Source organism: Cololabis saira, chromosome 15 (genome assembly GCF_033807715.1).
Source record: "Cololabis saira isolate AMF1-May2022 chromosome 15, fColSai1.1, whole genome shotgun sequence".
Classification (NCBI taxonomy): Eukaryota; Metazoa; Chordata; class Actinopteri; order Beloniformes; family Belonidae; genus Cololabis; species Cololabis saira.
The window spans coordinates 40200954-40216200 of NC_084601.1; the positions used below are offsets into that span (position 1 = coordinate 40200954).

The 15247-nt window shown below is 40.1% G+C and overlaps 1 protein-coding gene across 1 annotated transcript in view; it reads left to right on the forward strand.

The window, feature by feature from the left end:
• Nucleotides 1–1486: 1486 nt before the first annotated feature.
• Nucleotides 1487–15247, forward strand: part of LOC133460929 (uncharacterized) — a 30182-nt gene continuing 16421 nt past the window's right edge. Inside the window, exons 1-5 of the mRNA XM_061741643.1 lie at nucleotides 1487–1543; nucleotides 1648–1964; nucleotides 5339–5486; nucleotides 7429–7528; nucleotides 7636–7940. Coding sequence (XP_061597627.1) covers nucleotides 1487–1543; nucleotides 1648–1964; nucleotides 5339–5486; nucleotides 7429–7528; nucleotides 7636–7940 — 927 coding nt within the window. The remainder of the gene's footprint in view (nucleotides 1544–1647; nucleotides 1965–5338; nucleotides 5487–7428; nucleotides 7529–7635; nucleotides 7941–15247) is intronic.

The window sequence follows — 15247 nt, forward strand, 5'->3', positions numbered from 1 at the left end:
CTTCCCTCAGCTTTTAAAGCGCTGGACAAAAAGCCGAACTATTGCAGTATTGTAGAAAAATACAACTTTTTGAGCTTCTGACTTTTTTTTGTTTTGTTTATGCCAAAGTTTGTTTACTTTATAAGATATTGCACGGTTTAGCTCCCCCACCCCTAAATCAAAATACTTTCTCAATTGCAGACACCAGAACAGTGGAGTGCCATCCCTTCAAATATTTGATGTTAATCTTAAAAAATGGTTGAAAGTCACATTACTTATGTTGTCATTAATCATTGTCTGATAATGTCTCTGAATGTTGGCTATAAACACTGTCCTACTGGTGTATTTATTATTATAATAAATATTAATAATATGATTAATATAAATTATTAATTAATTTCTAAATTATAATCTTAATTAATGAGGCAGCTGTGTCTGTGATGCGTGTGAGTTTGGTCAGATTTGGCTGCAGCCTCATATAGATATTTATTGTACCAACACATAAGTGATAACTATGGATTTTATGTAAAGTAGTGGACTGAAATCACCACAATGACCATAAATAACCTTGTTCATGAGTTTCACCTTCTCACATAGTCATAAAAGTATTTTTTGAAGAATACTTAGGAAACTTATGTTTCCCAAGAAAACATTTCATCAGAATTTGTCATCACTTATGACAAAGACACAACCGATTCAGACTATTGTCTCCAATTTTAGGGTTCATGCTCAAGAAGATCAACTTTCAAGGACAACAGATTTTATTTGAAATATGTCAAGACATCAGAGAGGTGTATGGATATAAAAACTATTCATCTGATCTAAAATGAACGTTGGATGAACTTACCTCCGTCATGGCTGAATGTAAATTATGATCTATTTTTTCCAATTAATTGTATTAAATATAATAAACTGCAGTATATGAGCTCAGGACTTCTTTCTTTAGCAGTTTTCCAGGTATGATACAATCTAAATGTCGTCACTTTATGGGTTTTTATATATTTATTGTACCAACACATAAGTGATAACTATGGATTTCATGTAAAGTACTGACGAGTTGACGAGATAAACTGTGTTACTTTCTTTATTTTCTAAGTCTTATTTTCTAAGTCTGATCAGGAACAAACTCGAGAGTCAATGATCCCTTGTGGAGAGCTTACTGACTTTTGCCTCAATAGAGCTGTGATAAGCTCAGACAGAAAACTGTGGGCATAACAGAATATATATTTAAAAAATGTCTGTCTTTAAAAAAAACCTTAAGCAACTGTCTTGATGTAAATGTATTTTTCAAACAAGCCAGTACAAATATGCATCATCATCATCATCATCATCATCATCATCAGAGTCTGCTGTAGTCAGTGGGAACATTTCCATAGAAGCACTTTGCATCAGCAGCACCACGCTCCAGTGATCTGGGAGAGTTTATAGTCCTGACACTTGAACTCTGGACGACTGACAGCTGTCCTTCATTACAACAGAACACACAGAAATCCTCCTCATCAAAAACATGACTCTGATCTGCATCCTCATCTGGACTCTCCTTTGCTGCTGCTTCACAGGTAAAGTCCAGAGAACCCAACTACTCTCCTCTATGAACATCTGTCCCTCTGAAATGAAGCTGACAAAACCATGAAGCTGTTTTCTGTTTGTGTCTCTGTATCCTCAGAGTCCAGAGGTCAGATCACATTGACTCAGCCTGGATCAGTGCCTTCTGCTCTGGGAGACTCCGTCCCCATCAGCTGTAAAACCAGTCAGGGTGTTGCCCATTCCAACTATTTAGCCTGGTACCAACAGAAAGATGGAGGAACTCCTAAACGTCTCATTTATTATGCTAGCAGGAGACAATCAGGAACACCAAGTCGTTTTACAGGCAGTGGATCAAACTCTGACTTCACTCTGACCATCAGTGGAGTTCAGGCTGAAGATGCAGCAGTTTATTACTGTCAGAGTCTTCACTGGATCAATAGTCAGGTTGTGTTCACACAGTGAAAAACAGTCGTACAAAAACCTCCCCCAATCAGACTGAACAGAAACTGAACTGACTGATACACTTCACTGAACACACACACACACACACACACACACACACACACACACACACACACACACACACACACACACACACACACACACACACACACACACACACACACACACACACACACACACACATTACATTAACAATGTTGAACTGGTGGCAAACTGGGGTGGAGGTCCGTCTTTTTATAAAGTGGGACGGGAGAGTGTGTTCCAACTACAGGGGGATCACACTTCTCAGCCTCCCCGGGAAAGTCTATGCCAGGGTACTGGAGAGGAGATTACGGCCGATAATTGAACCTCCGATTCAGGAGGAACAATGCGGTTTTCGTCCCGGTCGTGGAACACTGGACCAGCTCTACACCCTCCGCAGGGTGCTTGAGGGTTCATGGGAATTTGCCCAACCAGTCTACATGTGCTTTGTGGATCTGGAGAAGGCATTTGACCGTGTCCGGGGCCCTCTATTAAGGGCTGTCCAGTCCCTGTATAATCGGAGCAGGAGTCTGGTTCGCATTGCCGGCAGTAGGTCAGACTTTTTCCCAGTGCATGTTGGACTCCGGCAGGGCTGCCCTTTGTCACTGATCCTGTTCATAATTTTTATGGACAGGATTTCTAGGCGTAGCCAGGGGCCGGAAGGGATCCGATTCGGGAACCTCAGGATTTCATCTCTGCTTTTTGCGGATGACGTTGTCCTGTTGGCTTCATCGGACCAGGACCTTCAGCATGTGCTGGGGCGGTTTAAGGCAGAGTGCGACGCGACAGGGATGATAATCAGCATCTCCAAGATCGAGGCCATGGTTCTCCACCGGTAACGGTTGGCGTGGAGAAGTCCTGCCTCAGGTGGAGGAGTTCAAGTATCTCGGGGTCTTGTTCACGAGTGAGGGAACGATGGAGCATGAGATCGACAGACGGATCGGTGCAGCGTCCGCAGTTATGGGGTCAGTGTACCAAACCGTCGTGGTGAAGAAGGAGCTGAGTCGAAAAGCGAAGTTCTCGATTTACCGGTCAATTTACGCCCCTACCCTCACCGACCGTCATGAACTCTGGGTAGTGACCGAAAGGACACGATCGCGGATACAAGCGGCCGAGATGAGTTTCCTCATCGCTCCCTTAGAGATAGGGTGAGGAGTTTGGTCACCCAGGAGGAGCTTGGAGTCGAGCTGCTGCTCCTTCACATTGAGAGGAGTCAGCTGAGGAGGCTGGGGCATCTGTACCGGATCCTCCTGGACGCCTCCCTAGGGAGGTGTTCCAGGCATGTCCCTCCGGGAGGAGACCCCGGGGAAAGTCCCAGGACACGCTGGAGAGACTATGGGCCCGATTTACTAAGATCCTAAATAAAGAGTACTAAATTGTGTGTGCACTGAAAAAGTTTGCACGTGCTGTTGTTGTTTGTTTTGCGGGTGATCAACTAAGATTGCGTGCGCAATTGATAACAGGTGCAAACAGCAGTATTTAAATGAGGTGTCAAACTTTGCACCATGGAGAGTCTGGATGGAAAGCAGGATATAGTCGCAAGCGCAAAATGAAATTTGACGAGTTGGAGTTAGAGATATTAGTGGAAGAGGCAAATTGTTGTGCCGAATTCAGCACCCCTGCCGTGAAAAGCACCCCCTCGTAAATTCAATGATAAGTAGACGAAGATAAAAAACAACACACTGACACTTCAATATATTTATATATTCACACTCACACAAACACATACTTAGGAGTTTATATTATATATATTTACAAATATTATGGAAGACAACACAGTAAGCAGGCAATTAATTAATGACATCAATAACCATTTACCCGATTTTGTTATCTGTGACTGTGATTGTGGGAAAGTATGACTATTGTGGAATCCATGAGCGCATTTAAACATGAATCATTAACACAAAACTGGACACTAAACAGAACATGACACGGAATGAGAATATCATTTTTGTCAGACGAGGGGGTGCTTTTCACGGCAGGGGTGCTGAATACGGCACAACACCGGGGTATGACAACTGCAGAACAAGTATAGGCGCACAATAAGAAACACTTTTTTCTCCATGAAAACACGTGATTTATTTATTATCACAAATAAAAAAATGAATGTGCCTCCTGTGGCAACCTTTTGCTGAATAATACTCGATTTAACATTCAAATAAAATATTTCTCCTTTTGCATGTGGAGATTAGCACCTTCCTTTCGAACGTATTAAATACAGACGCAATCACAATCCCCGCAAAAACTTTCAGGCTTGGTAAATCTCATTGCGCGTGGTAAATGGACCAATTTGCATCTTCCCCTCCCAGTATTTAGCGATTTCTGGCGGGTACGCCCCATATTGATTATTCATCAGGGCAAAAGTACTAAATGAATTGCGTGTGCTATTTTGCGCATTTGAGAGGCGCAGTCCTCTTTGCACGCTGTTAGTAGATCAGCTGGCACTTTGGTTTGTGGGTGATGTCAAGTTTGCACACGTTTTTACACATGCAAAACTTTACTAAATCAGGCCCTATGTCTCTTGGCTGGCCTCGGAACGCCTCAGACTCCCCCCGGAATAGCTGGAGGAAGAGCTGGAGGAAGAACTGGATGAAGTGTCTGGGGTGAAGGAAGTCTGGGCATCTCTGTTGAGACTGCTGCCCCCAATATCCGGATAAGTGGCGGAAAATGGATGGATGGATCATAAACTGCAGTCAAGGTTTCTTCCCTTCTAAAGGGGAGTTTTTCCTTGCCACTGTTTGGCTTAAGGTTTTTCTCCCACTAGAGGAGTTTTTACCTGCCATTGTTTATGTAATAATTGCTCGGGCGTTCATGTTCTGGGTCTCTGGAAAGCGTCTAGAGACAACTTTTTCTGTATTAGACGCTATATAAATAAAATTGAATTGAATTGTATGAGCTAATTATTTCTTTCTTTAGCAGTTTTTCAGATATGATACAATCTAAATCTTATTACTTTATGGGTATTTATATATTTATTGTACCAACACATAAGCGATAACTATGGATTTCATGTAAAGTACTGGACTGAAATCACCACAATGACCATAAATAACCTTGTTAATGAGTTTATTGTTTAAAACCATCATCAATGCAACAAGAAGGAAAAAATAACTGTTGAAACATTTCAGGAGAAAAAGAAAGAAAGAGAGAGAGAAGTGTTAGACTAAAAGCAGGTTGAGAGTCCCAGGGAGTCAGGTCAGGACTGGGAGCACTGGTCTCTCCTCAGGGTCTCTGAGACTGGAGTCTGGCAGCCCTGGGTGGCCTCACAGGTCACAGAGAGCACCTTGGTCCACTGGTCTGCAGGGAGTCTCAGGGTGCTGCTCCAGCTGTAGTGGCCGTCCTCCTGCAGCACCCCGGGGCTCCTGCTCTCCTCCCAGCTGCTGCTGCTGCTGCTGCCGTCCACCTTCCAGGACAGACTCCAGTCTGAGGGGAAGCCCTTGTTGGCCAGACACATGAGTGTGGCCGTCCCCTGCTGCAGCTCCCCACTGGACAGGACTGTCAGGGAGGGGGGGACTCGGCCCACTGCAGAGGAGAAGAAATGATACAGTTAGGATGAAAAATCCACCTCAGTGTTTCACTTCCCTCTCTTATGTGCGTAACCGTGGTAACAGACAAGCATCACCGTTGAACCACAGCAACAGACAGGTTTCAGAACTAAAGATAAAACTGTGAGAACATTTCATTCTTTTGATATTTTCACGTTTTAATGTTTTCTTTTTAGTAAATTTCTAAAGATTTTCTTAAAATATCGACATACTTCTAAAAGCTCAATTTAAAAAACTACTTTGTGTACAAAATGTAAAAATGTGTCTTTCCTTTTATCAAATATCTTTCTACAGTGGCAGGAATAATTAAAACAAGAACATCTTTGCACTTTTAACATAGCAATATTCATTATATATATATAAAGCCTAATGTAGAATTAAAAATATTTTGATTTGATTCAATAGGGTTTGTCTTATCTTTTGAGCATCATCACTAACAACAGATTATACACAATCAACCCCAACATAAAGTCATGTGGAACCTTGTTGTTTTGAAAATGAAGGATGTTGTTCATTCAAAGTTCTTCTGTGTTCATTTCTAATCGTTGTCATCAAAACTCAGAGTTCACATTAGAAAAGTCCTACAAAGTTTTCAGTGACACCGACAACATGACTCACTATTTAAATGTGTGTCTGATAGCTAATTAACGTTAATAATTATTTAAATCGTCTTAAGAGCATTTCCCCCTTAAATATAAATACTATTAACCATTGAACTACATATCAAACTCATCAAATCAATGAAACTCAGAAATGTCATGTTCAGATTTAACACTGATGTTTAGAGAGAGTTAACATGACTAAGTTAAATTTAAATTTTGTCTTAGAAATATTTTTTCAAACTTGATAGAGAAAATAATACATATTTTTTCCTACAAACAAAATGATGAACTGAAGAAGTCTTTCAAGTGTCTGAAAATGTAAATGTCTCCTCTTCAAAAATTACTGCAAATTCATTCGAATACAACTGTATCATTGAATGATTTAGTAACATCTATTTTATAGAGTAAGATAGAAACAGAAAAAAAGACTTGAGGTCATTAAATGAATCAGAAATACTTACAGTTAACTTCCAGTCTGGTTCCTCCACCAAACGTGTACCACAGTGATACAAACTGATGAAACTGTCGTACAAAAACCTCTGACTGCAGAGAGACACGCTCTCTGACTCTGAAACAAACAAACTCTACAAAACATCTCATGCAACTCTGCATTTATAAGCTGATATAAAACCTTAAAATGTAGGTTCATCACATATTTATGCTTACTTTGATTTTACATTTTTAAACTTAAATCATCTTTTACTTTTGAAATAAATATTAGACTTTGGAATCTGGAGAAACAGTAGAACACTGTACATAAAAAAACAACCGAATTTTAGGGGAATAACTTCAATGTTCGTTAGTTTTAGCAACTCCCTATTATAATTTATAACAAACTAAGAATCAAATAGCAGTTGAATTTGATTCACTTGATTAACGTATGAAGTTCAAAACAGATGTCATAGAGAAAACGTTGACGAGATAAACTGTGTTACTTTCTTTATTTTCTAAGTCTTATTTTCTAAGTCCGATCAGAGTCAATGATCCATTGTGGAGAGTTTACTGACTTTTGCCTCAATAGAGCTGTGATAAGCTCTGACAGAAACCTGGGGCCTAACAGAACATATATTTAAAATATATCTGTCTTTAAGCAACTGTCTTGAAAATGTATTTTTCAAACAAGCCAGTACACACATGGATCTATTGATGAACATCATCATCATCAGAGTTATGAAGTCCCTCCTGGAGTCAGTGGGAACATTTCCATAGCAGCACTTTGCATCAGCAGCACCACGCTCCAGTGATCTGGGAGAGTTTATAGTCCTGACACTTGATCTCTGGATGACTGACAGCTGTCCTTCATGACAACAGAAGACCCAGAAATCCTCCTCATCAAAAACATGACTCTGATCTGCATCCTCATCTGGACTCTCCTCTGCTGCTGCTTCACAGGTAAAGTCCAGAAAATCCAACTCCTCTCCTCTATGAACACCTGTCCCTCTGAAATGAAGCTGACAAAACCATGAAGCTGTTTTCTGTTTGTGTCTCTGTTTCCTCAGAGTCCAGAGGTCAGGGCACAGTGACTCAGCCTGGATTAGTGCCTTCTGCTCTGGGAGGCTCCGTCCCCATCCGCTGTAAAACCAGCCAGAATGTTCGTGACTCCAACTATTTAGCCTGGTATCAACAGAGAGATGGAGGAACTCCTAAACTGCTCATTTATGCTGCTACCACCAGACAATCAGGAACACCAAGTCGTTTTACAGGCAGTGGATCACACTCTGACTTCACTCTGACCATCAGTGGAGTTCAGGCTGAAGATGCAGCAGTTTATTACTGTCAGAGTGAATTCTACATCAACAGTCAGGTTGTGTTCACACAGTGAAAAACAGTCATACAAAAACCTCCCTCATACAGACTGAACAGAAACTGAACTGACTGATACACTTCACTGAACACACATACACGCGTACCGCACTATCAGTGGACCTGTCATTGCACTACAACCAACAGTGGACCTCTGTTTCTGGTCATTAAAAAAAAAAAATAGGATAGAAAATTTTCTTTTAAGGCCTTTTACCATAATACTGCAAATGTGATTTTTTTTTTAAAGAAATTGCCAAAAGGGACTCCAATCTTTGATCGATGTCTACTTATCAAAGAGTGGACCTCCATATACTTCAGAGGAACTGTCTGTACTCATTCTGTCACCTAATGACTGTTTGTTTACTACAAAGACTTTATTTGATTCTTTCAAAAATTGATAATTTCACTTTAAAGTTATCAACATTTAAACATTTATCTGTGATACAAATATTACTAAAATAATCACGGCCACTTTAATTGAGAATAAATAAGGTTTTACCTGCAAATCAGAAGTAACCTGGTTGCATGCATAAATATCAGTGACTGCAGTATTAGCAACAAAACTGACTTCATGTAGGCTTTAATTATATAAAATATACTCTTTAAGTTATATTTTAACGATTGATTACACCTGTGCACTAATTTTAATTTTCTCTTAGGGGATTTCACATTCTTCTGTATTATTGTTGTTATTTTGTATTCGCTGTTAATCATTTAATTGGAGTCAAGAGACATTTCCCAATCTTAGAGAGGTTTTTAATCATGTGTCAACAACACTTTGTTGTGTCTTTTTGGACGTCTTCAGGAGATTTATTTTAAAGTAATTCCTGAATATAGCGAGGTCAGATAACATACTTGTTCTTTTTTCAATAAGTATAATTTGCTGTTGCTCTCCCCCATAGGCCATAGTGTGAATGGCTGGAGAGCCAAACTGTAGAGGGGCTATTAAACAGGCTACTTAGTGAAGAAACCAGTGTACATGATTTATTATGGTATTGTAAAAAAATATAAAATGCTCAGCTTTAGTGGATGTCTTCAGTTTTAAGTATTTTAAAATCTACAAGGGGAAAAAAATAGAAAAACAACCAGGATACAATTGTAAATAAAATGGTCAGCAGTACGATTCTTTCTTTTCAGTTTCAATAAATCACTAAGGACTGATGTGACATTACACTTTGACTAGATCTTTAAAAAAAATAAAATTGTTCAGTCCCAAAATACTCTGACCAGTTCTCACAAGCACTGGAGGTGCCTGATTAATTGTAGTAGTTTGTTGACTTACATTATAGAAAAAAGGTCCCCACTTGAACTGTATGAAACGACCTGAGTCCACTGTTCACCGGTACATAATGACACAAGTTCGCTCTTAGATAGTTTGAAGTGACAATCACACTCCAGCATGGATTAATTCAAAAAAGAAATAAGCAAAAGGGATAATTCTAAAGAGAATACACTAAATACAGTCTAATCTATAGTGTTATTCTTTTTAGTAAAGTGACACCGGCAATGTTGTCATTGCAGCTTTTTGAAATGTGGGGTGTATTGTGAAGACACAATGACAACCTATCATGATATATGTAAGTGTAGCCCTGTGGAAATTTGAGTAATTTGAGATTAAAAAGGCATTAATTCGGGGCGGCAGTAGCTCAGGTGGCAGAGCGGGTCGTCCAATGATCGGAAGGTCGGCGGTTCGAATCCCGCTCTGTCCCAGTTTGCTGTCGTAGTGTCCTTGGGCAAGACACCTTACCCACCTTGCCCCGTGTGAATGTGTATGAATGTGTATGAATGTTGGTGGTGGTCGGAGGGGCCGTTAGGCGCGATATGGCAGCCACGCTTCCGTCAGTCTGCCCCAGGGCAGCTGTGGCTACAAATGTAGCTTACCACCACCGGAGAGAATGTGTATGAATGAATAATGATCTCTGTAAAGCGCTCTGGGTGCCTTGAAGGGCGCTATATAAATCCAAGTCATTATTATTATTATTATTATTATTAATTAGTGTTAAAAAGTCATTTATTAGAGCATTTTCAAAATAAATAACCTTTGAGATTGGAAAGAAAGAAAAAAAAGGTTAATGATTATGTTATGTCAAATGTTTATTTGTGTTATAAAAAAAGTGCATTTAATATGTTTTTATGTCATTATTGTGAATGTCATTGGGGCATTTTGCTGATGTTGAAGGTACAGGAGTAAATGTATGTATTTTATTTTGAAAAGTCGGGTACGGATGTTGGTCGGGTTGAGAGAGAAGACGCGAAGAAGACGCAGGAGACACAGGGGAAGGCGCAGGGAGGACGGAGCAGAGAGACGCAGGAGAGACGACGCGAGAGCGGAGGAATGACGGTTGGCAGGAAAGCAGACAAAACGTGGACAACTTTGGCTAAAAGTCTGTTGAGTTTTCTGTCTGTTTCACCAGGGTCGAGCAGGAGTTCGACCAGGACTCTGAAAAGACGTGTGGTGATGGTCGTGTGCGGTCCAGTGGCAAACTGAACCCGAGAACGACCATGCAGCAAAGCTAGAGGCTAGTCCAGCCGCACGTGGTTTCCCGGGACTTTGTGGAGGGTGCGGCCAGCTACCTCAATGGCAACGTTGGGACTGTTAATTGAGAGTGCTCAATTTAATTTGCACGTGTTTTATTTTTGAGTTTATGGAGACCCTTTAAAGTGGGATATATTATATTTTGTGAACGAACTGTTTTTGTTGTATCTGTTTGAAGCCAAGTTTGAGTAAACAATTTATTTTTTGGTAAACTGGTTTGGTTATTGAATGTAACAGGTGGTATTTTTTAAGTTTATTACGAAAACCCAATTTTTTTGTTTGGAGGAAAAAAGAGCTCAGGTTAGCCACCTCTCGCTTATAGGTTTTCACCCTAGAGAGGCGCTACATAAGTTAAGCAAAAACAAAAACAAAACAAAAAATTCAGGACATAGATTATTATTGATACTGATGAAGCATTGTTACAGTTTGGCCCCCCTGCAGGGACACAACAACGCCTTGCAGATTCATATACCCCTTAAGACATAGACATGCAGGTTCCAGTCCCTGAAGACCCCTGCCGGGACATTGTCACGCAAGGTCCGGCGTCTTGCATCCCTGCCGAGACTTCCAGCCCCCACAGAGACAAAACCATATATGGACTTCCTGATCCCTCAGGGGTGGTCCCAATGCTTAAGGATCACACCTTTGACTGTCTCTCACTGACTTGTTATTCCTGCCGTTTGTTCTTGTATAAAAAGCTTGTTACAAAATCACTCGATGTCAGCCCACCGACCGAGACACTGCGTCTGTGTTGGTCTGCTGAACGCCGGCTAAATAAAATCTCTCACCACAAAGTGGACTTCTGAACTGGTTTGATAAATTCCTCAACAATTTGGTGCCGTTGACCCGGATAACAATAGACTTTCGATGGGAACTCCTTTTTCCAGACCAACGACACAACCAGCGACTTCTATCTAAATTAATCAGAGGTAAGGGGTCCATTTACAAAATCCCAAATTATTGTTGCTTGGCTGTTGTCGAAAGTCTGTGAACTGGAGTGCCAGATAAAGTTGACGTTATCCTGAAATGATAGGTAAGTCCGCTGTGTGGTTGTGAGGGTTATTTTTTATTATTTTGTGTTATTGGGAAAAGTTATTGTAGAGATGTTTAGGAATGCTGACAATTTCATAACACTTGAATTTGATTGTGTTGCGAGAATGCTTTGCTTATCCTGCCTTAGAATCTGACTCGCTCTTCTAAAAAGGTTTAATATCTCGGGTAACATTAAAGACAGAAATGGCCAGAGTGCCATGGTTGGTCTGAGTACCAAGAGTAGTCCAGTGAGGGACTTATAGCATATGCAGGACTTGGTGTCCGTAAGTGTTGGAACACTGATATATTTGTGAGAAATAGACATATACTGTATGTAGAGGAACTGTTTTTTATTTTATAAGTGGGAATGACACGCTCTCCCAAATGAGGTATATTTCATTTCTGCAAGAATCGACTCGCTCTTCTTTGCATCAACAGGAATGATTTGTATGCTCTGAAGTAGACTGATGATTTGTGGGTAAAAGCGAGTGTAATTGAAAGTTTTTTTGGAGGGATCTCATAGTAAGAAAATGGAAAGTTTTTGGGAAGTTTTTCAGTTCTTTAAATACATGTATGGTAATCACGGTACCGATAGTTTTATTTGTTAGTTTTGTTTGTTACTTAGTTAGTATTAAATATTGTTAAATTAACTAAAAGCACTTCAAACTCCCTCAGATCTTTGGAGGGAAAGTAGACGCCATAATGCAGAATCCCAAATAGCTTCGCTTACTGATCAAAATAAAAAAGCTGATGGCTCTACTAGAAGGATTTAAAAACACAACGCAGACAAAAATGAATTAGAGAACCAGTTAAATGATAAAATCAAAACCTTTATCCGGTGAAACTGATTAAAGAATCAAGTGACGATGACACTTCTGATGACGACTAGATTTTACAAAAAATCCAAGATCTGTTGCCTACAAAATTTGGAGCCAAATAATAGTAAGAGATTTTAAATAAATAAACAAAAATGGCTAGAGGAAACAGCTGTTAAACTAACTTTGCCATATGATTTGAAAAGTAAAGTACTTGATGCTTGAAGAATTATCTTTAATCCCATAGCTGTTGCCAAAATCACACCAGAGCAAGCTCAGACCTTTTTACAATATTTATTGCCTTAACAGTTCAAAGGGAAGTAGTTGATAATCCCAGGGAACTTTATGCTAAAATAGGGTTGACAGCAAAAGAGAATTGTGGTCTGTCACAAGATCAGATTGATAGATTTCCTCCAGGGTACATGCAAAATATATATTTGCTAATTGCCCTCAACAAAGGGGAGGGCTGGATAACGCAAAAAAAAAAAAAAAAAGAATCTGAAATGTATGAAAATACTAATGTTTTTTTCAAAAGTGTTTCCTACACAGGTTGAGCGCTGAGAGGAGGCGCAGAGGAGCCAGCCAATGATCATTCACACCAATCCACATGTCACACACGTCTCAAATAAAGAAAATGGGAACGGCTCCCATTGTGGTGAGCCAAATCAGAGCATCCCAATTTACATAATCTTATCCTGCCTATGGTAACTTCATAATTTAATTGCATGGAAATCTGTCTGTGAGCCAACTATAACGTCTCTGAATGCATGTAAAACTAATCTCTAACTAGAGGTGTCAAGTAACGAAGTACAAATACCTCATTACCTTACTTAAGTAGAAATTTTGGTTGTGTATGCTTCACTGGAGTAATTATTTTTCAGACGGTTTTTACTTTTACTCCTTACATTTTAAAAACAGCCTTACTCTATTTCATTTCGGCCTTTAAAAAAACTATCCAGTTAAATTGTGCCATCCGGATAGAGTGAATTTGGTTGTGGTTGGATGAGAAGTATAAACATAATTGGTTTGTAAGTGTCTGCTCTCTGAAACACATGTTAATGCTCAATAGTGCAAATATATGGTTCTTTAATATATTTGCATTTTACTAAGAGGCATTCATTTTCAATGGCTTTTAGCCTTAATGGTTTTTCCCCCCTTATATTACTTTTACTTTTATACTTTAAGTGTTTTTGAAACCAGTACTTTATACTTTTACTTGAGAAAAAAATTTTGAGTTGATACTTCAACTTCTACAGGAGTATTTTTGAACTCTAATATCTATACTTCTACCTGAGTAATGAATGTGAATACCTTTGACACCTCTGCCTTTAACACTCGTCCTGACCTTTCCTGTTTTCTTCACTGACGGCTCTGCTTATAAAAAATGGAATACCATACACAGGTTATACAATTTGTGATAATTCTTAATTGTTGAAAGCGCCGCCTTGCCCTCCTCCAGCTCCACCCAAGTAGATTAACTATATACACTGATCAAAAGGTAAAACTGTTACAATCTATACAGATTCCAGATATGCTTTTGGTTGTGTACACCATTTTATATATTGTGGGCGAACCGAGGATTTATCACATCCTCGGAGACACCCGTTAAATGTGGTAAATTGATTGGTGAACCGTTACAAGCCTGTCAACTACCTTCATCTATTGCTTTGTTAAATGTGAAGCCCACACCCAGTCCAACCCTGTTTTCACTAGGCAATGCTTCAGCTGACCATGCAGCAAAAGAAACTGCCAAATTTGGCTTACCTGTCTATGTAAAACCTTGCCCTTCTATACCCGCTAACGACCTGGTTTCTCCTAATGATGTAGCCCTCCTACAAGAGAATACTGAGGTGAAGAAAAACGGATTGTAGCATTCCCATGGTTGTAAAAATGTAAATAATTTGTGGGTCAGCAACGACGGCCGCGTTGTGAAACCCACATCCTTGTACCCGTGAATAGCATGTATGTCGCATAGCTGATCACAGTTAGCAATCACAGATGAGCAAAAGGGGGAATGTGTCAGATAGTGTTGAAAGACTGATAAGCTCCAAGATTTGCATCCTATAAAAATATTGCAAACATTATCAACACTTCCCCCCACCATGACTTTTTTGAAGCTCTGCAAATAGACATTATGCGAGGGATATGAAATTGTTCTTGTATGAAAATGTTCTTGTATGAAAATGTTCTTGTATGTGTAGAGAATTTTAAACTGGACTTAAAATAGACAATGTTGACACCCGTCAATACCCATTAGGAAGCACAAACTCACGCCTCATGAAAGGATTATGGGTAGACCTATGACCATACCAAGCAATTCAGTTCTGTATATATGAAGAAGATGGACTTCCATGCCATGGATGAATCCATGATATCATTCTGTTCTACTAACTTCTGCTGTTCAGTCAATCCACAGAAAAGTAAAAGCTGTCCAGTCTCTTCCTAGTGGCAAACCATGCCACAACCCGGAGACTGGGTTTGTGTCAGAGAAAACCTCGCTGGTCCAAGGCTCACCACGTCCTGCACCACCGACACTCGAGTGTGAGGGGCGCTAACCTGGTTCCACGCATCCCACTGCAAGAACACAACTCCTCGACCATGCAGCGGAAACCAGCCGATTCCTTCTTCTTCCTGCCCGGAAGTAGCTGAGCTCCAGCACCCGGGACCTCCGCAGAGGAGCAGGGGAGCAGGGGAGCAGGGGAGCAGGGGAGCAGAGGAGCAGAGGAGCAAAGGAGCAGCACAGGCCAAACTGTGACTCCACATGCTCTCCTTCTGAAGAACCGCTTGTTAAGCCTAAAACAAGCCAAAATCCACTGCCCGATTCCATTGAGGATTATAGCTACCTTGCTACAATGGTTAATCGCTGTTCCATACCTCTACCAAAGGATGTTTACTGGATTTGTGGTGTGAAGGCTTGTGAATATC